This window comes from Papio anubis, chromosome 13 (assembly GCF_008728515.1).
Source record: "Papio anubis isolate 15944 chromosome 13, Panubis1.0, whole genome shotgun sequence".
Classification (NCBI taxonomy): domain Eukaryota; kingdom Metazoa; phylum Chordata; class Mammalia; order Primates; family Cercopithecidae; genus Papio; species Papio anubis.
In genome coordinates, this window is record NC_044988.1 from 74,170,051 (window position 1) to 74,197,559 (window position 27,509).

General features: G+C 44.8%; 1 protein-coding gene across 4 annotated transcripts in view; it reads right to left on the reverse strand.

The window, feature by feature from the left end:
* Positions 1 to 25,839, reverse strand: part of ABCA1 (ATP binding cassette subfamily A member 1) — a 146,653-nt gene extending 120,814 nt beyond the window's left edge. For all 4 annotated transcript variants that reach the window (XR_004177955.1, XR_002517478.2, XM_009188378.4 and 1 more), the window contains exons 1-2: positions 25,527 to 25,839; positions 899 to 1,056 (exon numbers count right to left, since the gene is read on the reverse strand). Coding sequence is in view for 2 of the 4 variants with exons in the window: in XM_009188378.4 (XP_009186642.1) it covers positions 899 to 964 (66 nt within the window). In the remaining 2 variants the exon portion in view is untranslated. The remainder of the gene's footprint in view (positions 1 to 898; positions 1,057 to 25,526) is intronic.
* Positions 25,840 to 27,509: the final 1,670 nt, after the last annotated feature.

The window sequence follows — 27,509 nt, forward strand, 5'->3', positions numbered from 1 at the left end:
TCTAGTTTGAGGAAAACTGAATGAAATTCTCTCCAAAGTCCCGTGTAGCCCTTTGAATCTCAGAAAGATGATCATTTTTGTTACAGACATGTGAAGCTGCATTAAGATAGCCAAGTGGGGATACAGGCTTAGAATCCAATAAAAATAAATAAATAAAGGCGGACCAGGAACAAGAGACGTAGAAACTAACTACAGAGAAATGCATCCTAGAGATGGGATCTCTAAGGAAGGGTGTTCAGAGATAGAGAGACAAAGAGCTGACGTCTGAGCTTCAGGGAGTTCACTCTGCCCTACAGCCCTCACATCCGTCTGTGGAACAGTTCCATTCACCTGCGCATTAAACATGATCTCCAGATTACTCAAAGCATTATTGGCTCATCTGGGAAGTGAATGGCTTAGAACCCTCCGCAGAAATAAAACAAGTCTCAGTTATTATATTCCTCCAGGCCTGACACAAATCTGTAAGGAAAGAATCCAGATTGACACCAAGATACCCAGTATTGATGTCTAAGAGTGGGGCCATTAACTGGCTTTACTCACAGCTTTCAGAAATACAGGGGCCCATTAGGGGCTTTTGGAGAGCCAAGTGGCTCCCAGGGCTGCGGCAAAAGGAAAAAGTGGGGTGGTCAGGCAATTTGGTGCCAGGTCTTAGGGATCAGAACTCATGCCTGGGCACCAGCACAAACCAAAGCTACTATTTCTACCTGGCTGTAAATCTGCCCTCTATGATAAGCCACACGCCATATCCGGACCACACAGTCCTCTGTCCATAAGAGCCAGATTCCATCAATCCCTGTGTGAAACCCAAACAGCTTCCTTCCCTCCCTCCCTCCTCCAATTCGCAACTCAAAACCACAAAGAAGAATGAGAGAACCCCCCCCAAAAAACCCAAGCTTACTGTTTGTCTTCTTCTGAAAGTGAGGTTCTTCCACAGCAGCAACCTCAGCTGAGGCCAACAAGCCATGTTCCCTCAGCCAGCACCCACAGCGTGTGGCTCGGGAGCCCTGGAAGGCAGCGGCCAGAGCTCACAGCAGGGACGCCGTGGCTGGTCATTAACTGAAAGATAAAGCAGGAGGGGAAACAGCCGTCAGTTATTGCTGCAAAGCCATACACCAGTGAGGACTGCTAATCCAGCCCTCTCAGCTGAGACCTCCAACACACAGCTCTGCGTCATGACTGCTTCTCAATGGGTCATGAGTCCCCAGCTCCCAGCCTCTGGGTTCACCCACAAAGAGGGATTCGGGAGGTGTTCCGACAGCAGGCTAGGAGCTAGTTGTTACGGTCCTAATCATTTTAGTTCCATGGATGTTATCATTTGGGAATGAAGAATGCGTTTCTGAAAACAGACCTCTCTCAGGTGGCCAGAACACTGAGGATGGAAATGGCATAGTGGAATCCCAGAGATCTAACTCTTCTCTAAGAAAATGCCTCCCCTTACTTAGAAAGTCAGCAGCATTTGTAAATTTTGCCTCAAGCCTGGAGTGACTTATACTATTCCCTGAACTTCCTTACAGACTAAAGTTTCAGTGGGTTACACAACTGAGTCCTTCAAATGATAAAAAGCACCATTGACCGGGCGTGGTGGCTCAAGACTGTAATCCCAGCACTTTGGGAGGCCGAGGCAGGAGGATCATGAAGTCAAGAGATCGAGACCATCCTAGCCAACACAATGAAACTCTGTCTCTACTAAAAACACAAAAATTAGCTGGGTGTGGTGGCAGGCGCCTGTAGTCCTAGCTACTCGGGAGGCTGAGGCAGGAGAATCGCTTGAACCCGGTAGGTGGAGGTGCAGTAAGCCAAGATCGTACCACTGCACTCCAGTCTGGCGACACAGCAAGACTCCATCTCCAAAAAATAGATAAATAAATACATAAATAAATAAATAAATAAAGCACAGTTTCATAATCTGGAAAGCCACAATATGCCTTAGATGAGTGTGAGTAAACACCAAGAAAATGCCACCGACACCTGGCTCTCAGGTAATAAGGACAACCCTAGAGCTGTGTCTCTGGAAAGAAAACAGTATCCCATGGAGAAACAAGTCTGCTACGGCAGGCTCAGGGCATCAACTGTGAAACCAACAAACAAGCTCCCGCAGGCAGCACATATGCACACTTCTGGCCTCGTTCCACCTGCACCTGAACACACCACCCCCCTACTCCGTTGGGTGTCACAGGTGCCTCCTTGGAAGACTGTTTGCCATGCTAGGGCAAGAAGGTCTTCTCATGAACAAGGGATACTACTTTCTGTGTGTCGCAGCCACCCATGCAGCAGTTGCCCTTATTTAATGCTGCAATAGTCCCAAGTAGTTATACTAAAGTTAAAGCTGGGGAGGGGGCAAACGATGAAAAATGGAAGAAGGGAGGACACACAGGTGAAAATTCGGCCCCGCTGGCACTTGGTAGCCATGAACTCTCCTAGCTCTGCTTATAAAATGGTTCAGTGAATCACTGTGGCCTCTAGAGGAGTCGGGGCAAGGGCAGGGTGGGACACTGGGCATGAGGAACAAGGAGCAGAAGGAACTAACAATGCAGTAATGAGGTATGGATATAAAATCAAGCACTAGACTAGAAATCTGTGAGTCCAAATGAGATCTCCATGCCAAGGTCAGTCTCTAGTAGAACAATACCCTTTTATCTCCCACCCAACAAGGACTTGAATTAAAACTTCTAGAAAAGTCAAGAGATTGGAGGAAATTGCAGTGTCTCAGAAGAAAAGACAGCCTACCACTATGTATTCTAATTCATTCACTGACAGTCCAATAAATCAAGAAATTCTCTGAAATAGTCAAGCCTTAGGACCTATTTCTTTTCTTTACCATTTGCTCAGCAAAATTCTAGAAGGACACACACCTCCAAAGTTTCTTACTCCAAAAAGAGGACGAATTAAAGCAGCACTGCATCAGTTTGTTCAAAGATGACAACTGGCAGCACAGCACTGGCAGCCAGAACAGCATTGTGAGACACATGCTTGTCATCCCAAATTGTCTTCTAAATGGCTCAGGACGGAACTTGCATTCCAGAAACACTGAAATAACTAGCTAGATTTTTCTCATACGGAGGCTGCTCTCCAGGAATCACTTCGTTGACTTAGAAGCTACATGAACCTTTTCAGATCCCCAAGGTAACACTGAGGAGGGTACAATTAAAAAAGGAAAACTACCAGAAAGAGGCCAGGCATGAATTAGCCCCGGCTTCCCAACTATGTGCCCCTGGCCAAGGCTTTATGCTCTCTAAGCATCAGTTTCCTCATTGTAAAATGATAACAATACTTACCTTGTATGGTGTTCTGTGGATTCAACGTGATAATATAAGTAAGTTCCCAACACAGTACATGGCTTAATGTAAGTGCCAAAGCAATGTGAGTTCCCTTCTCCCCATTTATCTTTCTTCATTCCAACAATATCCTCTAGCTGAGAAATGGTTATATCCTGTCTAAACAGGACTTTCCATTATTTCTAGCAAATCCATTGTGGGTTTCTGGAAAGGTAGGAGGGGCAGGAAGGATGAAATCTAAATAGCTTAATGTTGCAGTACCCAGAGCCAAACCCAAATACAGAATATCACCTCCCCTAAACCCTGAGTGGAGAAGCTCAAAGAAAGAGCAGACACACCTCTACACAATGTTCATGAGAAGGAGGGAAGGATGAGTTTTCTTGGACAGCATTTTCTTGGAAGTAAAGTGTCTGGGTTTCCAAAAAAAAAAAAAAAAAAACCGGTTCTGACTCCAAGCACTCTCCAGGAAGCACACGGAGAAGGTTGGTAAGAAGGAGCATAGAGCCACAGTAGAAAGTTCTACTGTGGCTTTGCTGGGCACAAATAGGCACGCTTCCTGCTCCAATTCCTCCCGCCCACCTTGGCACTGACCTGGCCTCCTGCACAATTTGCTCCCTCATCTCAGAACACAATGATCAATACTGGGAGCAATTCCGTCCTAAGAGGAGGGATTGGCAAGGCCCGGCCCCTTTTGCTCAGGTAACTGAAGCCAAAGGGACATTTCCACATCAGTTTTCCAAGTTAGTGAACAAACAAACCAAAACCTCCAGTTACTGGCTGGAAAGGATCCCACTTCACAGACATCCCAGTCAATAGGCCACTCTGATCCTGCTCCTAGATGACCACAACCGCCACCTCACTGGTGTCCCATCCATTTGCCACAGAGCACCCAAAGTTACTCAGCTAGACCAAATATCTGAATATGCCACTCCGCCACTTAAAACCTTTTGCCAGCTCCTCAGCACCTGAACATAGAGTCCAGTGCTCACCAAGGTCTAGCTGGCCTCCCTTCTGGGACTCCAGCCTACTCTCTCACCACTCCCTACCTGCTAAGCAATGCCCTGGGTGTGTGTACAGGCTCAGAATATGCTGCACACTTTCCTACCACTGGGACTTCACTGGTGGCTTCTCTTGTCTTAAGACACCTTTTCAAGCACTACTGGCCTGGTTAACTCCTAGGTCTTAAACTTAGGTCTCCACTTCTTCAACATCCTTTCCTGATCTCCTCCCCCGCAACTGACATGTGGGTTCAGAGCCCTTCCTACGTGCTCCCTAGGAAGGCTCGGCTGTGAAAGAGGATTTCTACCTTTTGAGTCAGAGCAGGGACCATTCCTGCTTCCTTCATCCCTGTTTTCCTTAGTATGCAAAAGGGTCCTGGCTTGTCGTAAACTCTCGGGGATGTGTGCTTAATTAATTAAGAGATGGACAGGAGAAATAGGGTGCCAGAATTCAAGGGTGGTGGCACTCCTGGGCCTGTGGTAACTCATTTCTCAAGCTTGATTAAATGATTTCGGCAAATTATCCCCAGAGAGGGAGCTCTGTGTTCAGCAGCTTCTACCATATGCTTGAAAGTCACAAAGGACTGCTGAGCTGCCCAGGTGACTCCTGGGGCATCCTGAAAAATGTAACAGAATCTAAGTCTGCTTCCCATAACCGCCAGGTTTAGCTAAGGACTGGGCAGCCCCCAAGGCCAGCAGGGCTATGCAGTCGACTTTCCGCCCGTCCTCACCCTCAAGCCCAAGGCACACTCTCTCTGGGTCTCATCAGTCACCCAAGTGATCCCCCCTTGCCAAAATGTGACCATCTCCACACCTCAGCCTTGTTTCATACAGTTTGGGCATGGCAGAAGTGACTGCTGGAAACCTTTGGCCAATTTTTTAAAGAAATTTTAACTGCAAATGCCACTCATATTTTGAAGTTCTTAATATCTACAGAATACAACAGACTGCTAAATTAAAACCTTCCCAAATAAGCAAAAACGCTCATCATTAGTTGCAGAAAAATGCAAATTAAAACCATAATAAGGTATCATTGCATGCCCACTAAATTAAAAATTAAAAGTGCTAGCGTGTGTATGGAGACACTGGGACTCAAGACACTGTGGAACTGTAAAATGGAAGAGCCACTTTGGAAAATAGTTTGACAGTTTTTGCTAAAGTTATGTATAGTATTATGATATGACCCTGTCATCCCATCCTAGGTATTTGTTAATATTCATAGAAGCCTTATACAGAATAGCCAAAAACTGGAAATAATTAGTCGTCTAAAAGACCATCAACTGGTGAATAAATAAAACTGGGGCCAGGCGCGGTGGCTCATGCCTGTAAACCTAGCACTTTGGGAGCTGGAAGCAGGCGGATCACCTAAGGTCAAGAGTTTGAGACGAGCCTGGTCAACATGGTGAAACCCTGTCTCTACTAAAAATATAAAAATTAGCTGGGCATGGTGGTAGGCGCCTGTAATCCCAGCTACTGGGGAGGCAGGAGAATTGCTTGAACCTGGGAGGCGGAGGTTGCAGTGAGCCAAGATCGCGCCACTGCACTCCAGCCTGGGTGACAGAGTGAGACTCCTTCTCATAAATAAATAAATAAACAAATAAATAAAACTGGGACACTTACTCAGCAAGAAAAAGGAACAAACTACTGATACATGTGACAACCCGAATGAATCCCAAAAGCCTAATGCTAAGAAAAATAAGCCAGACACAAAAAACTACATACTGCATGATTCCATTTATATGACATTCTGCAAAAGGTGAAAAGAAGGGGACAGAAATCAGTAAGTGGTGACCAGTGGTCATGGGTGGAGGGGACAACAGACTGAAAAGGAGCATGGCAGTGACAGATACACATGTGTATCCATATTTCAAAACTCATCATACTTTTGTAAAGGGGAAGTCTTACTTTGTGTAAATTACACGTCAATAAATCTGAACCAAATAAACTGCCTTCCATTATCATAATTAACATACCTCACAAGTCATCACTTGGAAGACCTAAGAACTGGATAGTATAAAGCCTGATTATTGTGTGATCTCCTTGGAACAGGAATAGTAGATAAATATTCATTACCACTTATGAATTCCACAAACAACTGCAGCCTTAACTCTGCAGGGCTCCCATGAGCCACAACAAATATTTATCGAGTGCCTATCACATGCCAGGTGTGTTCCAGACCTCAGAGATTCAGTGGTGAACAACAGCAGCAAAGTTCCTTCATTCATGGGGCTCCTATTCTACCAGGGATGGGGAAACAGACAAATAATAGTGGGTTGTTCAAGCAGTGGGTGGTGGTGGTAGGATTGATGAAGAAAAATAAAGCAGAGTAAGGGGACAGAGAGTAATGGGGCGGAAGTCATTCCTTTCTGATGAAGCATCTTTAGGACAATGAACTGAGACAGTGGACCATATGCTACCACAAAGGGGTGGTTTAAATGACAGCTGGGATTATAAATGATTTTTACTTTTCCCTAAACCAAAACCTGGAATACCAGACAGCAGACAGATTCAGTGATGCTGGCAAAAGAAACACACACACACACACACACACACACGTTCACAGGAAGCTGGCTGGGAAGGGAAAATGATGACCCTAGTTACCATCCGTCACCTGTTCTCCCACTTCTTCCTCACCAAAACATTGTGCCCTTTTGAACTTGACATGAACGTTTCCAGGAGAGATGAGAGATGAGAATTATAAAGAAGAAGAAAGGGGCCAGGTGCAGTGGCTCACACCTGTAATCCCAGCACTTTGGGAGGCCGAGGCAGGCAGATCACGAGGTCAGGAGATCAAGATTATCCTGGCTAACACGGTGAAACCACATCTCTACTAAAAATACAAAAAAAAAAAAAAAGTAGCAAGGCACGGTGGCGGGCGCCTGTAGTCCCAGCTACTCGGGACGGTGAGGCAGGAGAATGGTGTGAACCCGGGACGTGGAGCTTGCAGTGAGTCGAGATCCCGCCAACGCACTACAGCCTGGACGATAGAGCGAGACTCCGTCTCAAAAAAAAAACAAAAAAAAGCAGCAGCAGCAGCAAGGGGGAGAGAGGATGACACCAAAAAGACAAGCTAGGAGGAATTTTCCCCATTTGGCATAGCCAAAAGAAAAACAGGAACTCCTTCCCGTGACCGCCCTCTACCCTTCTGCAGCACTAAATCTGTCTAGGGAAATACAGTGAGGAAAGAAAGCGCATGTGTCTGTACAGCTACCAGAAGCTGTTTGCTTGTGCAGTAACAAAAGGGCTGGCCGGTCTTCTTCCTTCCTGCAAGAACACTGCCAACACGTGAGCTTTTGTGCTGGGCTCCCATCTAAGGGTGACAGTCAGCCCTCATGCCTGAGCCAGGGCAGGTTCCAGAAGAGGGAAGTCTCCAAGCAGGGACCATACAAGTGTCACATCTCACTGGGACAGAGAAATTGGCCCCTCCAGGTGGAAGAGGAGAGGCTTCCGCAAAGCCATGCTCCATTTGACCGTCGTATTAGTAGATAAAATCTCTGAAGACTCACTCCCACTACACCCCTGCTGCAACCTTATAGAGAGAGCAGCTGAGGCCTCCCCCAAAGCAAGTGACTTGCCTAGCATTAGAGCTGGTTTCTCAAGAAGTAACTTTTTCAACAACTCTTATATGCCCCTTCCCACTAAGCTATGATTAGCTTATTTATTTTTGAGACAGGGTCTTGCACTGTCTCCTATGATTTTGTTTGTTGTTCTGAACGCATTTCTCAGAGTTCTATCCAAATAGTTCACATACCCAAAATGTACAGTTGGCAACTAATTTTCATCTTTCAAAAACAATGATTATATGATGGCTATTTCATTAAACCTTAAACAAATAAGAGAGTATGTGTGTGTGTGTGTGTCTGCGTGTGTGTATGTGTATTCCACTTTGTTCAAACTTCCAAAAAGCTACCAGAAGTGAGATGGAAGTTGAAATTTCCAACAACAGCTACCAATATATCTCTTTTTTATTATTTTATTTTATTTTATTTTTGAGATGGACTCTCACTCTGTTGCCCAGGCTGGACTGCAGTGGTATGACCTCTGCTCACTGCAACCTCTGCCTCCCGGGTTCAAGTGATTCTCCTGCCTCAGCCTCCAGAATAGCTGGGATCACAGGCCGCCACCATGCCCGGCTAACTTTTTTGTACTTTTAATAGAGACAGGGTTTCAACATGTTGGCCAGGCTGGTTTCGAACTCCTGACCTCAAGTGATCTACCCACCTCAGCCTCCCAAAGTGCTGGGATTGCAAGCGTGAGCCACCACGCCCGGCCTCAGTATCTCTCTTGATGAGATTGCTTCTAGATGTCTTTTTCGTAATTGAGGTATAATAGAGAAATAAAAATGTTATATATTTACAGTGTTCTAGATGCCTTATATCAAAAACAGCTTGCCAGGAAACTACAAAGCAGGAGGTGGATTTCAGTATACCAGATATGAACTGAAAATACATTGGTGCCAAAGCTCTGATTGCCTATTCATGAGATGTTGATGCAAAAGCAAGAATCACAGATGTGACTCATGTGCCTCATCTCCAGAGAAATGCACAGGGTCCTACAATATTAGGACATGAAACTTCTAAGCCCAACAGAACATGCTTGCTTTGGAAAAGGTCGGTTTTCTAATTGCCCCTCTGATCATGTGTCTTTGGATCGGTAGCCACGTTCAGGGACAAGCCTAACAAGGTTATAGAAGGCCAGGAAACCTGGAAAGAACCCATGATTGAAGACAGAACGTGGCTGCTGCAGGGACGGGAGGGGATTTTGAGTCATCCTGCAATTTCTCCCAGTCTGACCCATCAGCTTAATTGAACGTGAAGCTAATCTGACTGCCTCAGTTTAACTTCTGGTCTCCAGATGCTACTGGGCCCTCTATCCCTAAGCGTATCCTTGCTGGGATAGCCTTAAATTACACCTCCTCACACTCCCGAAACATTCCATAGATCACAATTCCAGGGAAACTGCCTTGAGTTAGGAGGCCTTGCAGAAGGGTCATGGGCTGGTACTCTCCCCTGAAACTATGTTCCTACTTTTAACAGCAGCATTTTAATAGTCAAATTTGAGAAGCCAAGAGGGGTAAGAAATCCTCCAAGGTAAAAGTCAAGGATGAAGTGAAGTTATCCAATCATTCCAGAGGAATTCTATCATTCTAAAAGAGGTTCTGCTATCACACTGCCCATTTAAAAATATATAGATCCAATGAATTGTATTAATTCCAATAATCTGTAACTTGGGTGCAATTTTTAAAGTACCAAATGCATCATACTTACTTGTTAGTTACAACAAGATAATAGGTAACTGTACCTCCTTCTTTCACTTGAATATATATCCAATTTCCTAGAGAAAATTGTTGCTAATAGCTAATTTTCAAAATAAAGGCTATGAATTTGTAAAAACTGAAACAAGAAATCCATGAATATTGTACAAATCTATAACTAACTTGTGAGAAGCATAATTCTTCATGTTGTCTGTCAACAATATAATTTTACAGGAGATCCTGACCGGGTGTGGTGGCTCATGCCTGTAATCCTAGCACCTTGGGAGGCTGAGGCAGGAGGATCACTTACGCCCAGGAGTTTGAGGCTGCAGTGAGTTATGATCACGCCACCATACTGCAACCTGGGCGACAGTGCAAGACCCTGTCTCAAAAATAAACAAACCAATAAATAAGGAGATCCTAAAGGTTTAACTCCATCTATATCATGTCACTGATACTTGGACAACCAAAGATCCTATTTATCACCCTCAACATTCCCATTGCCACCAGCTAAATGGTCCCAGGGCTTCTAAACCTCACAAGAGCCAGGATTTCTGAAAGCAGATCTGTCCTGTACCCAAGTCCTTGTTTCATCACTGTAGAACTACGAAGAAACTCTAACAAAATGTTAGAGACAGGCTCTCTTCCCCTGCTGATTTCCACTAAGCAAACACGGAGCAACCTTCAAAGGAAGACTTCAGCAAACAATACCACTATTTGCCTTTTCCCTGGTCGGGGGTATGTAGCACCCAGAAGAAAAGAACCTTTCCTCCAGAAAAGAAATCAACCTTTCAACATTCTATGTCATAGAAAAAAATCAATTTTTTTCAGCCACAATCATAACACCAGAATAAAAGAGATCTGAAGGGAAGGGATTAGTGAATTCATAAACACCCTGAGCTACAGAAACACAAGCAGGCAAGCCTCTATCCGCAATCCTTTATTTGCAGAAAAACTTGGTTGGATAATGTTCCCTGCTGTTATAGGACGGTTTTCCAAGAGAATTTTGGGAGAAATGGTTTAGTGACTGTATCACCAAAGATCATTTTGTTTGGATTACATCTCTGAAGAATCAGCGTCTTCAGATGTTCAACCTTCTCTCAGCCTGAAGGATTTATATTCATGAAAGTGCTCAAAACATTTGGGTGGGACAGGCAAACCCAAATCTTAGTCACTGTCTTTATTTCTTTTCCTTTGGGTCTATTCTACTATGCAGAAAACTCCCCAAATCCTTACTCCTTTGTTGTCTTGAGTTAATTGTTTCAGCAGGAAGAAAGGAGGTTTTAGAGTCAGAGAAAGCTGGGTTTGAATCCTGACTCTGCTACTTACCAGCTCTGGCACCCTAGGGACTCTGAGCCCCTGTATCTTCTCCAAAAAATAGAGCTGATAATGTATGTAAAACATTTATCCAGTTCCTGGAACAAAGTAAGTGTACAGTAGCTATTATCATCATTAATGCTGCAGTATTCATCAAAGGTGGGGCAGAGAGTGGATGGTTTATTAAAGGAATCTCTTTTCTGTTGTCTTTGTCCACAGAAAGACACTATGTCTCTTAAGGGCCTTTCCAGAGCAAACTGGAGCACTCTCTAGTACCCAGTGCATTGGTAGAGGTGAAAGCATTACAGGGTATCCTGTTGCCACTTCTGACCATTGTTTTACTATAAAACCCCCTCTTGGGGGTCCTCGCCACTCACTTATCCTATTTTCTCTACATTCTCACGGAGGTTGCTCTTACTTTTCATAGCACACTGCCACCTTCCTACACGTTTTTAGCACCTGACTCAGTTTTCCTGTCCATCCCATTTCTTCCAACCTCTATGTCCATTAGAAATCTCTATTAGAAATCTGAGCCTTGGCCAGGTGCAGTAGCTCATGCCTGTAATCCCTGCACTTTGGGAGGCTTAGGCAGGTGATCACCTGAGGTCAGGAGTTCGAGACCAGCCTGGCCAACACGATAAAACCCCGTCTCTACTAAAAATACAAAAAAGTAGCTGGACATGGTAGTGGGTGCCTGTAATTTCAGCTACTCAGGAGGCTGAGGCAGGAGAATCACTTGAACCCGGGAGGCAGAGGTTGCAGTGAGCTGAGATCATGCCATTGCACTCCAGCCTGGGCAACAAGAGTGAAACTCCATCTCTGGAAAAAAAAAAAAAAAAAAAGAAATCTGAGCCTTATAATTTCTCCATCTTTTCAGCTCTGCCTACAGTATTCTCTAGTGTACTAACTTATCAGTGATCCCTGATAAATTAAGCCATGTGCAACAAGCTACTGTGTCTCACCATCTTCCTACTCTCCACTACACTGAGCCCACGATGACCCAGTGCTCCACAAACATGTGTAGAATGGAAGTAAAACCTCAGGGATAAGAAAAGATAGTTAAAGCAGATTCACTAGAGTAACAAACCAATCAAGAAATTGCAATGAAAGTAAAGGTTTGGGTGACAAAATTTCCAGCTGTGTTCTAAGAAACCTAACTTCAAGCAGGAGTGCATTTAATCTGATTTTCCTCAAAGCCTCTCTAATTTGTAGGGAAAGGCATTCATTTTCATTAACTTCATGTGAGCTACAAAGAATCTGTGATTGAGGCTCTAGAACCCCTGGTAAACATGCCAGCAAGCAAGGGCACCTTCCCTGGAGGTTCAATCTAGCATGTAAGACTGTCAGCATTGGTAAGGAGTCTTGAACTCTAAACCCACAGGCTCAAGCCAGGAACTCAGGAAGCCTATCAACACCTGGATACAATTTTGCCACCTTAACACTTTATTCCCTTTACTTGTGCCAAACTGAGTCATCCAATCTCCAGGCTCTTGTCCAGTTCTAGTTCATACAGTACCAGCAGCCTTCTCCAGAATGTCCTTTCACCAGCCAGCTCTTGAAACAGTCATATGTCATATGTGCAAGACACTTCTATTTCTGCAGCCCGGCGACGGCCAGCTAACTCGGTTAGTGAGAATTTAATCAAAGTTCCAGGGCAAGCACAGAGACAGAGAGTCTAAGTCTTGCCCTCCAAAACCTGCAACCAAACTCCTTCTTTAGAATAACCAAAACAAACCTTCTCGCTGGCTGCCTCACTAAATTAAGAGAAGAAAGGGGAATAAGATCACAGGTTTAAATCCACATACTTGTGATTCTGAAAAACAAAAACTTAAGGGTGTTTTTCTTTAAACATTGACAACATGAACTCTATGAGGTCTGAGAGGATCCTACAAAAGGATCTGTATTATTTCAATATTATCAAGATTCCGAGTGTTCCTTACAGAAAAAACTACTGTTATTAAGATTTTCACAAATCAAACATTCTGTGTGCCAAAGAACAAAGTGGGAAAAATGAAACTGAATTATTGGGTTGCATTTTTGCTAGCCTCCTTTTCTCAACCGTAGTTCTGAAAAATTCACACAATCTAATCCCCCAAGCAACAACACGCTCTCATCAGGTGAGAGCTGGTGTTGGTTACACACTCTATGAACTAGAATTGGACAATGTCCCAAAATGGAGTGCCATCTGGGGTCAGAGTGCCATGCTCTTCTCTGCAGACTCCAGGGACATGTCCACTCTGCTTAATGGAAGCCACTGGAACCAAGTGTCAGACAGCCCTCTATTTGCTCCACAGAGGAGAAAGCCACGCTCTGATCATGTGAAATGTGACGGGAATTGTAAACTGAAAAATGGCACTAATTTCACTAAATTTGCAAATCCTGCAACAAGACCAACAACTGAATAAACAATACTTGACCAAAGGCTTTCTTTATCGTGAACTTAAGGTTTTTACTATAATTAACACAATCACTAAAGTAAAAAGTAAATAAATAAAAACGCTGCCTTGATTCACAGTTAATTTTAAGCAGCCAACATCAACATCAGGTTCCATGCTTTTGCATAAAGAAACAGCCTTTAGGAAACCCTCAACATTCAGGATTTTGTTCTGATTCAAACTTACAAAGAACAATTTGTATTTGAGAGAAACAAAAAATTCCAATTGAAAAAATGCCTTAAGATTCAAATTGGACCGACAGGAGAAATAAATGAGGCCAGTCCATTTAACATTTGAGTGTCCATTTTAAGCTGAAAGGAACAGACGTCTAGAGATACAATTTCTTTTTTTCTCTCCTATAAAGGGCACTGTAATAGTTATCCTAAATTCTGATATAGTATGAAGAAGCCTGGATTAAAGAGGCAAGAGACTAAGATTTTAATTTCCAGTTAATGGCATCTGGAGAATAAATTTAACAAGCCATTCTACCACTGTGGGTAATGGAACACAAAACAAGTCTTTTTTTTTTCTTTTCTTTTTCTTCTTGACACAGAGTTTTGCTCTGTCGCCCAGTCTGGAGGGCAGTGGTGCAATCTCGGCTCACTGCAACTTCAGCCTCCTGGATTCAAGCAGTTCTTCTGCCTCCACCTCCCAAAGTGCTGTGATTACAGGTGTGAGCCACCATGCTCAGCCAGAAAACAAGTCTTTTTGATGAAGAAGCTGAAGTGGATGATCTTCTGAGTCTAAGAAAACTGCTTGGGACTTGGGTATCCAGTAGCCATGGAATATACATCCCAAAGAGCATAAGAAACTGTAACACTAGACCCCAACATCAAAAATATGTTGCTATTTCCTCCCACATTGCTGGTAGGGGTGCAAACTGGGACACTTTGGCAACTTACATTAAAATGCTATGAGAGAACAGGGGAAGCATTCCTTAAAAGTTCTAGGAAAGGTGTTATGGAGGAGGTAGCATGAGAAATTCAGCCGAGTGGGAAAAGCACAAACTTGGGAGTCAGACAGACAAGAGTTTGAATCTCTGGCTCTGCCATTAGCCAAATATGGAACCATGAGCAAGTTATTTAACTTCTCTTTGTGTCAGGTACATCACCTGAAATATGGGGCTAATATAATAATAGGCAAGCTCAGTATTTCCTCAAATGTGGGAGAGTTACACAAGATGAATTTAAGTGATATTCAGAGGATTTTAGGAGATGAACAAGCACAATATTAAACATTGAACCACATCATGAGAAAATATGGTTCTTTTCAGCACTTCTTCAGCCTATATAACATTCTTATTACATTAAGGAGTAAACGGCCGGATGCGGTGGCTCCCGCCTGTGATTCTAGCATTTTGGGAGGCCGAGGTGGGTGGATCTCCTGAGGTCATGAGTTCGAGACCAGCCCGGCCAATATGGCGAAACCCTATCTCTACGAAAAATACAAAAATTAGCTGGGCATGGTGGCATGCACCTGAAATCCCAGCTACTAGGGAGGCTGAGGCAAGAGAATCGCTTGAATCCAGGAGGAAGAGGTTACAGTGAGCCAAGGTGGTGCCACTGCACTTCAGCCTGGGCAACAGAGCAAGACTCGTCTCAGAAAAAAAAAAAAGGAGTAAGCTTTTGTTTAGTCTTCCTTTTGACACCTCTTTAATGCTTACTAATTCCCTTTTCAACAAAGTAAGATAAGTCTCATGGTCAGCTGGGGCCTTTGGGAACCAATAGTTTATCTTATACATACACTGTAAGAAAAATAATTTGTCTTCATCCTAATTATTTTTAAAATTACCTTTCGTTTGTAACTGATATTGGTTTTCCAATTACAGGTCAAATATAAAGTTATTTTTAAATATATTGATGATTACAAAAATGTGAGTCAATTTCTATAACTTGAGTGGGCCGAAATGTTACCTATCTCAGAGTTCCAGTGAAAATTAAATGAGATCATATATAAGAAGAACCAGCCCATGCTGTGTTCCATCACCCACGGTCTGGTTGATGGGTAAAATTTCAGTAGGTGAGGAATATGAGTAGAGGATCGAGTGTGAACCAAGACAAATACAAGAGATGGACATGAGATTCCAGAACAATGAGGAGCCAAACGATACCAGGAAGGGGTTCCTAAAGTAGAAGATGAAAACCTGTAGAGAGAGACTCCTTTAACAGGTACCAAACCATACTTATGTTAATCAGTCTGGTGAGAAAACCAGCTATAGTTCCTTCAAGCATGTGTCTTACAATCCAGGACAAAACTGCCAAAATGGGTCACAGCCTTATTTCAAAGAGCCTTGAATGCCAAGCAAAAAGAGATCATCAATGGTGGCAGATTCTTAAAAGTCTTCCAACCTCTGTCCAGCACCTAGTACTTTCCACAGTACATGGTGTTGAGAGGTGACAATGTGCTAGCAGCCCTCACTCTCAGCGGCTCCTCGGCCTCCGGCCTCGGCGTCCACTCTGGCGGCGCTTGAGGAGCCCTTCAGCCTGCCAGGGCACCATGGGAGCCCCTCTCTGGGATGGCTGAGACCAGAACCTCCGACCTCTGCTTGCAGGAAGGTGTGGAGGGAGAGGCGCGGGCAGGAACCGGCGTTGCGCTCGGGCCAGTGTGAGTTCCGGGCGGCGCGGGCGCGGGCTCGGCGGCCCCGCACACGGAGCAGCCGGCCGGCACCATGGCCCAGGGAGTGAGGGGCTTAGCACCTGGGCCAGCAGTTGCAGAGGTTGCGCCGGGTCCCCCAACAGTGCCTACCGGCTGGCGCGCCACACTCAAGTTCTCGCTGGACCTTAGCTGCCTCCCCGCAGGATAGGGCTCGGGACCTGCAGTCTGCCATGTCTGAGCTTCTCACCCTGCAGTGGGCTCCCGCCCGGCCTGAGCCTCCTGCTCCGTGGCTCCGCCCCCTCCTCCGTGGCGCCTGGTCCTGCCGACAGCCCAAGGGCTGAGGAGTGCAGAGTTGGCTCCACCTGCAGCCCCCGTGCAGGATCCACTGGGTGAAGCCAGCTGGGCTCCTGAACTGGAGGGGGACTTGGAGAACTTTTATATCTAGCCAGAGGATCCTATGTGCACCAATCAACACTCTGTGTCTAGCTGAGGGGTTTGTAAATACACCAATCAGCACTCTGTGTCTAGCTCAGGGTTTGTGAATACACCAATTGGTACTCTGTATGTAGCTAACCCAGTGGAGACTTGGAGGACTAGCACCCTGTGACTCCGTGTCTCGCTCAAGGATTGTAAACGCACCAATCAGCACTCTGTCAAAACAGACCAATCAGCTCTCTGTAAAACTGACCAATCAGCAGGATGTGGGTGGGGCCAGATAAGGGAATAAAAGCAGGCTGCCCTAGCCAGCCAGCACTAACCGTCTTGGGTTCTCTTCTGCGCAGTGGAAGGTCTGTTCTTTACCTGTTTCTAATAAACCTTATTGCTCCTCACTCTTTGGGTCCATGCTGCTTTTATGAGCTATAACACTCAGGGTGAAGCTCTGCATCTTCACTCTTGATAGCAAGACTACGAACCCACCAGAAAAAAGCTCCAGACACATCTGAACGTCTGAAGGAATAAATTCCGGACACATCATCTTTAAGAACTGTAACACTTACTGCGAGGGTCCGCGGCTTCATTCAGGTCAGTGAGACCAAGAACCCACCAATTCCGGACACAGTGTTTAACAAACATTTGCTGAACAAATAAATTTGTTTAATAGCACTGTGTATTAGTGCATTTAATTTTAAAATATATATATGTATTGTTGTTGTTAATATCATATCTTCCTCTTCCTTCTCTCTCCCAGTACCAGAGAATAGCCTAACCCCAACTAAGGTAAACTCTGCCACCAAACATGCCTGGGAGTGGAGAAGGGTCTGCAGGTCAGTGTAAGCTCATCGGTCTGGGCCTTCACGTTCTCCCTGCCTTTCCAAGGAAAGCTGCTGCTTGCTTCAGTGTTGCCTTTATGTCAAAGTGGATCACCTAAATACCAGATCCAACAGATTTCAAGCCACCACCCTCCAAAGACTTGCTTCTTCCAGAAAACAAGCTTGGTTTGACTCTTGTCAAAAAGAATTATTCCCAACCTGGCATCCTATAAGAAGTTTGCAAAGCAAGGGTGAACAGGGATACGACATCCAAACACCTTCTTAGCGGCTCCTTCCCCCTCCCTGCCCCTGGCCAGAAACCTCTTCCTCCTTTTACTCCTCCTTCTTATGATCTCTCAAACAACAAATTCAAGACAATGCTTTAGAAAGCTTTGTGTCTTACCCACCTACCCCCCCAGTGAGGGTCTTCTGAGATACTTAAAACTATCCTCATGAGGTATAGTCCAATTCTCCTCCTAGGATGGGTACTAGCATTCTATTATTGAAGGATGAATGAGCCTGAAGAGTTGCTTATGTTTTCCTTTGATCACCTATTGGCTTAACAGGACTCCACTATAAGAAGCAAAACTTAGGCTGGGTGCTGTGGCTCACGCATGTAATCTCAACGCTCTGGGAGGCCGAGGCAGGCGGATCACAAGTTCAGGAGTTCAAGACCAGTCTAGCCAACATAGTGAAACTCTGTCTCTACTAAAAAATACAAAAATTAGCCGGGCATGGTGGCACATGCCTGAAGTCCCAGCTACTCAGGAGGCTGAGGAAGGAGAATTGCTTGAACCTAAGAGGCGGAGGTTGCAGTGAGCTGAGATTGCGCCACTGCACTCCAGCCTGGGCAACAGAGCGAGCCTCTGTCTCAAAAAAAAAAAAAAGCAAAACCTATACCCAAAATGATGTCTGAGATGGAGAGTCCAATTTTATTTTAGAGAGATTTTCCAAATGGTGAGTCAGAAGCAAGAACAGTATCTCACTAAATCATGTTTACTCAACTGAAACTTATTGAATTAAACCAACTCCTCCTTCCTTTGCATTTCAGATGAGAACCCCTTCTGGTTCTATGATTCAAATCTTCAGTCAAAGCAGGTAAATAGGAAATTTCAACAGCTTTCTCTCCTCCCTCTCATTCCTTTCTTCTGTCATCGATCTAATCAGGAATGCTCTGAGGCATTCCCTGGATATTTCTTCTTTACCTCTCAAAATCCACATGGCATGTTACACTAATGCTCAGCATGTTCCTCAGATCTCTAGATGGCTCTAATTAAAGGATCACGTCTTCTTCTAAATACAGACCTGGGGTTAGAGGACATAAGAGCTTGAAGGACTCTTTAAAAGTCAAGTAGTAACATTTTATAGACCAATAACCTGAAAAACAGAAAAGTAAAATGACTTGTCCAAGGTCACACAGCTTCTTAATGAGTTTGTGGGAATTCACGAACACCCTGTAATTACACATAAAATTTGGATTATATGAGCTCATGTGTATTTTTTCTGAAGAGAAAATCCAAATCTTTTTTCAAAGAAGTCAACAATCTCTTCCCCAAAATATAGTAACCACTGACAATTATATGCATATTTGAAAAAAAGTTTAACTAAAATCTAATTGTTCCAAGTCTGAATAGTAATATGAATTGGTGATCTAGAATAAGAGTGGAACCTAATTTAATAACTGTTATTGTTATCATTTTTTTTTTTTCATGTCTGGGACATCAATGCAAGTAACATGGGATAAAGACAATTTGATGTGGAAGTAAACTATAAAGCAAGCGTTTTTTTTTTTGAGATGGAGTCTCGCTCTGTGCAGTGGCACGATCTTGGCTCACTGCAATCTCTGCCTCCCGAGTTCAACCGATTCTTCTGCCTAAGCCTCCTGAGTAGCTGGGATTACAGGCTTGTGCCACCACGCCCACCTAATTTTTGTATTTTTAGTAGAGACAGGGTTTCACCATGTTGGTCAGGCTGGTCTCGAACTCCCGACCTCATGATCCACGTGTCCTGGCCTCCCAGAGTGCTGGAATTATAGGTATCAGTCATCGCGCCCGGCCTAAAGCAAGCTTTTAAAATCACTGAAAACACTAGTATGAATAAATATCACTATAGGCCAAGCATTATATTATATGGTTCACATTATACACACACGCAAATGCCTATTTTACAGATGATGAAACTGAGGCAAAGAGTGATCAGCAACTTGCCTAATGTCAGATATCCATCAGTAATAACCAGAATTCCAATCTATATTAATTTGATTCTGAAATCCATGTTCTTTTCCACCAATATTTGCATCTACACTTCAAGATGTCCTAATACTAATAATATATTCTATTTACTTATTTAGGAAGAACTAAATCAACTCTCTAAGGTAGCTTCAAGGAAGTCTTTCATAAACGGTTCAACTACTAAAAAGTTCTTCGTGGGAAATGTCATAAACTAAATACCAGCTATCACAAAATATCTGGACTTTAAGACTAGCCAGATAAAATGCTTTGACTTCCAAATGCTTCTTGGAAGTTGGATTTGGCATAGAAAACACTGGAGAATGTTAAACACCCCCCAAGAAAAGACTTTAGAGAAGAACAGATCCAATGCATATGAAGTTACTCTGTTTTTTAAAAAAGTGTTTAAATATCTAAATTACTTAGTGAGTCATCTCACTCTTATTAACAAAAATAAACTAATATACAACTCAAAGTACTTGAATATGGAATGCCACAGACTAGAGCATTTTCTTAAATCACAGCTGCCTCAGAAACGGAAATGAAACTGAGCGAAACAGAAATGTTTGTTCTACAAAAAGTAACCTGGCCTAAATAACTTAAGTATGCACTAAAATTTCTCAATCTAACATAAACCTAGCCTTAACTACAGTTGTTTCTCACATAATTCTATTTCTAATGCTTTTCTGTGATTATCCTGTTATCTCAAGTAGTCTTTTAGAAGACAGGAAGCAAACATGAGTTTCCCACTCTCCTTGTTGGACTTACTCAAGTCAGCATTTATTAAACTTTTTCCATATTAGGTGGGATGAATTAAGGCCAGGGGAGAATGAATCAAAGACCTCCCTCTAGAGAAGCATACACTCATGAGGAAGACAAATAAACGTTAACTATAATAAAAAACAGTATTAAATACACGACACAAAGAGTGCTGTAATCCAAGTCTAATGGAAGTAAAAAGAAGGGGATGTTACTTTCAACTCAGTGATGGGAAGGAGTGGATCCAGAAGAGCTTCATGAGGAGGGGAGCATTTAAATTGGGTCTTAAAGGAGGTTTGCAGAAGCTAAAGGGTTTTGTACCAACTTTGTTTTCAACATGGGAAAGACAGGATTTCAAACTTTGTTTTGTTTTGGGAACCAAATCCGATGCTCCTCCGCTGTTGGAATAAATGCTCTTTACCTGAATGCTATTTGTGGTCTTCGTAGAATGGAGAGTAATAGAAGGCCTCACTGGAAATCAATTTTATGTAAGCTTTTCATTCTCTGGCTTCAAGTATTTCTAAAATGTACCTTTCTATGCAGGCTACTTATTCAGGCAACTATTTTCAGGTGAAGATACTCAAATGAAAACAGAGAATCACTTTTGGCCTTTTGCTAATATTTCATGCATCAAAATTTTGATAGTCTGACAAAGTGTTTACCATGAGATTGGTAAACTCACGGAAGCCAAACTGTCTGGGATGCAACTTCAGCTCCACTACTTACAAATTCCATAATCATCTACCTAGCCTGCCTATACCTCAGTTTCCCCATCTATAAAGACAATAACAGCACCTATCTCACATGGTTCTCTTGAGAATGAACTGAGTTATTACATGAAAAACTTAAAAACATATCCAACATACCATAAATCAACAGTAAATGAAACTATTTTTACCAAGAGGTGTTTTCAAAGAGTTTATTTCTAATTTGCTATACCAATTAATAAGAAAGGCACTTTCTCATCCTATTTCACTTTTACAAGGCAGACATTTTTCTTTCAAGACAGAGTCTCACTCTGACGCCCAGGCTGGAGTAAAGTGGCATGATCTCGACTCAGTGCAACCTCCGCCTCCCAGGTTCAAGCAATTCTTCTACCTCAGCCTCCCAATTCCAGTAGCTGGGATTACAAGCACCCACCACCACGCCCAGCTAATTTTTGTATTGTAGTAGAGACGGGGTTTCACTGTGTTGGCCAGGCTGGTCTTGAACTCCTGACCTCAAGTGATCCTCCTGCCTTGGCCTCCCAAAGTGCTGGGAATACAGGAGTGAGCGACTGTACCCAGCCAACAGGGCAGACTTTGAAACTGTGTATATTTTCCAAAAATATATATATCTTAAGAAAAAACTAAATTTGATTTCTAAACAGTAACAGCAGTAACAGAGAAATAGCTTATTTCAAAAAGTCCACAACATCATCAAGGATAGGACAAGCAAGAATCATATTGTATTATAACAAATTTTGACAATCACCAAAGTTAGGATTTACAACTAAACTAACAGTTCACTTCTCTTTTTCCTGTGTTTCTTATGCCCTTACAGCCTAATACTCTTATCATTCCATTTTCTATAGATCACACGGGAAAATGTTTTGAGATCACACAGCTATTCACAAACATCTGACTGAAGCAATAGTATAGTTTTCATTATGAACCAAGTAAAAAATTAGAGTTGAGTAAATTTTATGCTATTATTTCCAGGATGTTGCAATCCCTACGCAACCAAGGTTTCAAGTTAAAGAGAATTTGGCTGATCCACTCACAGCAACAAGGAAAATATGATGCAGGCTGTAGATTCTGATAAGGATTATAGCAGATGAATGTAGAGAATGTGGTGAGCATCCTTGAAAAGCTCCCTGGTTGCAGCAGCTGAAATGTTAATACGGGAGTTAAGAACTCTGGAGTTTACTGGCTGCGTTCAAGTCTTAGCTCTACCTCTTGCAAGGTATATGGCCAGAGACAAATTAGCCTCATCATTTACTTAATCTTTTAAACTAGGGACAATAAATGGTTTTGTTGTGAAAATTCAATTAGCATTTGATGACCTGCACAGTGTCTTATGCCTGTAATCCCAGCACTTTGGGAGGCTGATGTGGGAGGATCCCTTGACCCCAGGAGTTCAAGACCAGTCTGGGCAACATAGTGAGACCTTGTCTTTACAAAAAATTTAAAAATTTAGCCAGGAGCAGTCGTGCATGCCTGTGGCCCCAGCTCCTTAGGAGGCTGATGTAAGAGGATGACTTGAGCCCAGGAGGCTGAGGTTGCAGTGAGCCTTGTCTGTACAACTGCACTCCACCCTGTGCAACAGAGCAAGACCCTATCTCAAAATAAATACAATAAATGAATAAACTTGTGAAAAACATTTCAAATAGTACTTGCCACACAGTGCTATATATGTATGTATTAAACATTGCAATAACTTTGGCCATTCATGGTGATACCCACATGTAGATATGAAGATGGTTGCATTTTTTAGAGTAGGCCTTCTCTCAGCATAGTTAAACAAAACAAGTGTTCAGAATGATCTTTTAAATTTTGATGCTAAATGACCATAACAACTATTATAATCATATTATTTATTTAATATCTGGATAGTTAAAAAAAAATGTATTTGAGGCCAGGTGTGGTGGCTCATGCCTGCAATCCCAGCACTTTGGGAGGCCGAGGCTGTCGGATCACTTGAGATCAGGAGTTCGAGACCAGCCTAGCCAACATGGTGAAACCCTGTCTCTACTAAAAACACAAAAATTAGCCAGGCGTGGTGGCGTGCACATGTATTCCCAGCTACTCAATCGCTTGAACCCAGGAGGTGGAGGTTGCAGTGAGCCGATATCACGCCACTGCACTCCTGTCTGGGCAACAGAGCTAAACTGCGTCTCAAAAGAAAAAAAAAAAAAAAAAAAAAAACGTGTCCAGGGTACATTATAGGACTGCACTCATAGAAATATGAGGGTTGAGATTTCAAATGCTCATCTGCAGAAGAGACAACATATCACAGGTGTCCAGGTTACAGTCAGCTATGTCATTCTGGAACACTGTGCAGGTGCTCAAATACAGACTCCTAAACTGCTCTGACAACAGTAGCAATTCTAGTCCCTTAAATGGCTTGTAGTCATCATGAAGGCTGAAGACCCTCTTCCCCGGTGGGTCTGATCATACTGTTGGTTCTCAAGCAGATGCTGTGTATCCAATGTTTTCCTAAAATTCCCTAGCATTAATTATTTTAATGGTTTGTGGAATGATTTAATGGTTTGTGGAAGCACTGGGGAAACAGGCTGACAATGGAAACTTTGTATTTGAAAAATATTGTAATATCTGTAGAGGTTCTACTCAGGAATACTTTCCATGCTTCCATACTTTCTCTGATTTAGGAGAAAGTTTCTCAAGAGAATGATATTCTCAACAGAAATGGAAAGTTTCTCAACAGAAGGCCTCCATCATTTTTGTGGTAGGTATGAGAAGAATAGGCTGAAATAAAAGGGGAGATGAAAACTTAAGGACTTTAAGTTTTGTTTGAAAAGAAGATCATAATTTAAGTCTGGGTTCTAAACTATGGCCGTTAAAAAAATGAAAAAAAAAAAAATCAAGAAAATTCCACTCTTTAACTTGGGGGAAATTTTTGTGAGGTTCTCTTCGTGGGAAGCAGGGATTCAGCCATGGAGGACAAGTGACTTGCTGATTTCAGTACCCAGAAAGTTTTTTTAAATATGAACTTTGTCCACTGTGAGATGAATGTGTATATACTACCCATTCTCTTCTTGGGGTGTCATTGAAAAGTCGTATTTTAAAAGCTAATGGTATCAGTGCTGCAAAGGCAGGCCAATTACAGACAGTGCCATACAATTTTTTCTTTATTTTCTTATTTTTAATCTTATTTCTTTCCTTCTTTTTGATAAAAGATACACCTAAAGAGGCACCTACACACAACCCTGGCACCGTCCGCCGCCCCAAGAACCTTCCTGATTTACCAACGGCCTGGGAGTTGGCAAACACGCTAACAACAACAACAAAAAACCCCAAACGGGCTTTCGCCTCAACCTCATAGTTCCTCCCCATCTGCACTCACCGGTCTTCACCGGATTCACAGCGAGCAGACACCTAGTACAGCCGGCCGATTCCTAGGTCCTCCGGCCAGGAGGCGCTGCGGGCTAGTCTCCGGGGGCCACCGCAGACCGCGCGCCCAGCACCCCCACCCTCAAGGCAGAGCCCAGCCCAGCCCCGCGGCGGAGCTCCGAGTTCTGCGCCGCCCGCCGGGGTTATTCCCGGTCATTCCACAGCACCACCTCGCCCCAGCTTCCCCATCTGCGCCCAGGCAGAAGCTGCCCCAAGATACCAGCGGCAAGGGTCTGGAAGATGGGGCGGCAGGGAACGTGGGGGAGGGAGGATTGGGCACCCCACCTCCGGGTTTCCGCAGGCTCTCCTAAGTCTTGTATTTAGAAGAAACAAAACTCGGCCGGGTGCGGTGGCTCACGCCCGTAATCCCAGCACTTTGGGAGGCCGAGACCGGTGGATCACCTGAGGTCGGGGGTTCGAGACCAGCCTGGCCATCAAGTTCAAACCTCGTCTCTACTAAAAATACAAAAATTAGCTGGGTGTGGTGACGCGCCTGTAATCCCAGCTACTCAGGAGCCTGAGGCAGGAGAACCGCTTGAACCCGGGAGGCAGAGGTTGCAGTTGCACTCCAGCCTGGGCGACAGAGCAAGACTCAAAGAAAAAAAGAAAAGAAAGAAACTCGTTCCGCGCTCTGCGCCAGGGACACCAGCTCGGCTGAGCGCACGGAGACTGTCGGCAGGACCTCCCTACCCCTCAGGTCAAACAAAGCCCCAAGGCCTCTAGTGAGTAATAGCACCACGGACCCCGTTTGGGACACCTCCAACTCGAGTTCTCGGGAAAAAGGACGCGCTGCTCCAGTCCCGGGGTGCATACAGCAGATTCCCAGGTCAGAACAGACCAGCTTCTTAAGAACCGAGTGAGGACTCAGTGCTGGCATTTGTCTCCGTAGGTACTGGCCAACCCGCAACCAGAGGGGTTTCTAGCCAACTCAGGCCACTCCGAACAAAGAAGCGCTCCGTGCCGGACCTGCAACTCTCCCCACCCGGCAGCAGCGACCTCAGCACGCCCGGGCACCCCCGACCCCTCTGAGCCCGGGGTACTGCGCCCGGGTCTCCACGCCCAGAGATGCTCCCCAGTCTCCACCGCCGGGCGAGTCCCGAGCGCAGCAGCGCAGTCCTGGGGTCGCCAGAGCTCGTCCTAGGACGTCCTCTCCCCATTTACGCCGCCCCGGGTCCCATTTGGGTTGCAAGTGGTGGGCATGCGGGGCTCCGGATCAAAGTCCCCGAAACCGAGCGCTTCCCGAAGCTTCCTTGGCCTCGCAACAAAACAATAACGCCCAATAAGTCACTGGAGAGCCTCTTACCTGTTTTCCACTTTTGTGTTTGCGTCTCTTTCTCCTACCCCTTGACAAGCCTTCCGGAGAAGGGGAGAAAACAGAACGAGGGGAAAAAACAAGGAGCAAAGCGCCCTGAGAACTAGTGCTGTTGGTGCGCGGAGCCCCCCGCCCTGTTCTGCCCTGCCGCAACCCGGGAGAGAAGGGTCGGCTCGGCTCTGCGGGTCCCGGCCCCACTCACTCTCGCTCGCAATTACGGGGTTTTTGCCGAGACTAGTTCCTTTTATAGATTCGGCTGCCCGGAGCGCAGAGGTTACTATCGGTCAAAGCCTGTTCTCGCCTTCCTCCCCGCCCCCTTCCCGGCCTCTGTTTATGTAGTTCAGTCACTCAGCAGAAAGCACGTGGAGCCGCGGCCCGCCTCTTAAACGGGCGACGTTCAGCCGCCGGCGAAGCGGCTAGGGAGTTGGGAGGAGGTGGGTGGGGTGGGGGTGGAGGGTGCATCAGGTGTCTCAGGGTCCGCGGTCTGCGCCCCCGGTCCCCGCCCGGGCCCGCCGGCCTAAGACCCGCGGGAAGCGCTGGGCTCGGGGCTGCGCCGCAGACTCTCTAGTCCATGTTCCCGGCAGCCTAGGGCACCAGTGGAATTTGCTTCCTCTAAATCGTGCTTTCCGCAATTTTTTTTTCCTTTGTTAGTTTCCTCAGCCGGAGGGAGGGATTGGGGGAGAGAGAGCTCCATACTGAATCCCCCTCAGGACGCCAATCATTTTGCCTTTTGGTTCCTTTCAAAGACCTAGGCTGGTCCTCTGGGTAACCGGCTGCTTTTGTCCCCCCCCCCCCCCCCCGCTCCAACAAACCTTGACTTTAGTTTTTGATAGCGACCTACTGCCTTCGAGATTCCCAGCCTGAGCTCCCCAGGTCCCTCAGAGGACCTGAGAGGAACATCTTACTGCTTCTCTTCATAAATTGAGAGGAAGGAGGCCACAAAAACAAAAAAAGAAACAGACAAAAGCACAGAACAATATGGACCAGCCCCCTTTTAATTTTCATTATATTGATCAGCCTCCCTGTGATAAAAACACAGGACTTGTATTTAGCTTGTATACATTTGTAAAGTGCAGCCAGAGAATTGCAGTCGTGTAAAATTATGTAGCCACTCCAGACCTCCAACTTCTGTTTGCCTTTGCCTGTAGGGAGCAAAACCACCCAAAACATTGGAGGGGCCAAAAAAAAAAAAAAAAAAAAAAAAGGCAAGAGTAGGAATGCAGGCCTACACACCATATGTCTAAATATTTAAGTCATCCATCAAGCCAACAAACTAAATGTCTCCTGCCTTGACAAAGATACCTTTGTAACCACCTTGAAGGGCAGATTCACGTTTAGACTCTTCACAGTTTGACCTGAGTTTTGGTCAGAATGAGGTGGCATGAGAGAGCGCCCCAAGCCTACTTCTCTTCCCACCTCCAGCTCCATTATATTCCAGAACTCCCACCACCTGCATGCAGACACTCAGCTGCACAAGCCCCCTCCAGGCTATAGTCAACAGGATCTCCAGGCTACAGCTCAAGCCCAGGTACCCACATCAGTGGTTCTATCAACACTCAGGACAGACCCATAGAAGAGGCCCAAGCAGGCCCTGGAAGTACACGTGGAGGCCACAAGGCAAGGAATTCTGGAGTCCCAGGTACTCATAACTCTGGGTGGCATGGCCCCTTTGCACCATGGACTGTTTGCCCTTAGAAAGGGATGGATCTAAGCCGGGTGCAGTGGCTCATGCCTGTAATCCCAGCATTTTGGGAGGCCAAGGTGGGCAAATCATCTGAGGTCAGGAGTTCGAAACCAACCTGGCCAACATGATGAAACCCAGTTTCTACTAAAAATACAAAAATTAGTCATACATGTTGACGGGTGCCTGTTATCCCAGCTACTCAGGGGGCTGAGGCAGGAGAATCGCTTGAACCTGGGAGGCAGAGGTTACAGTGAGCTGAGATCACACCACTGCACTCCAGCCTGAGTGAC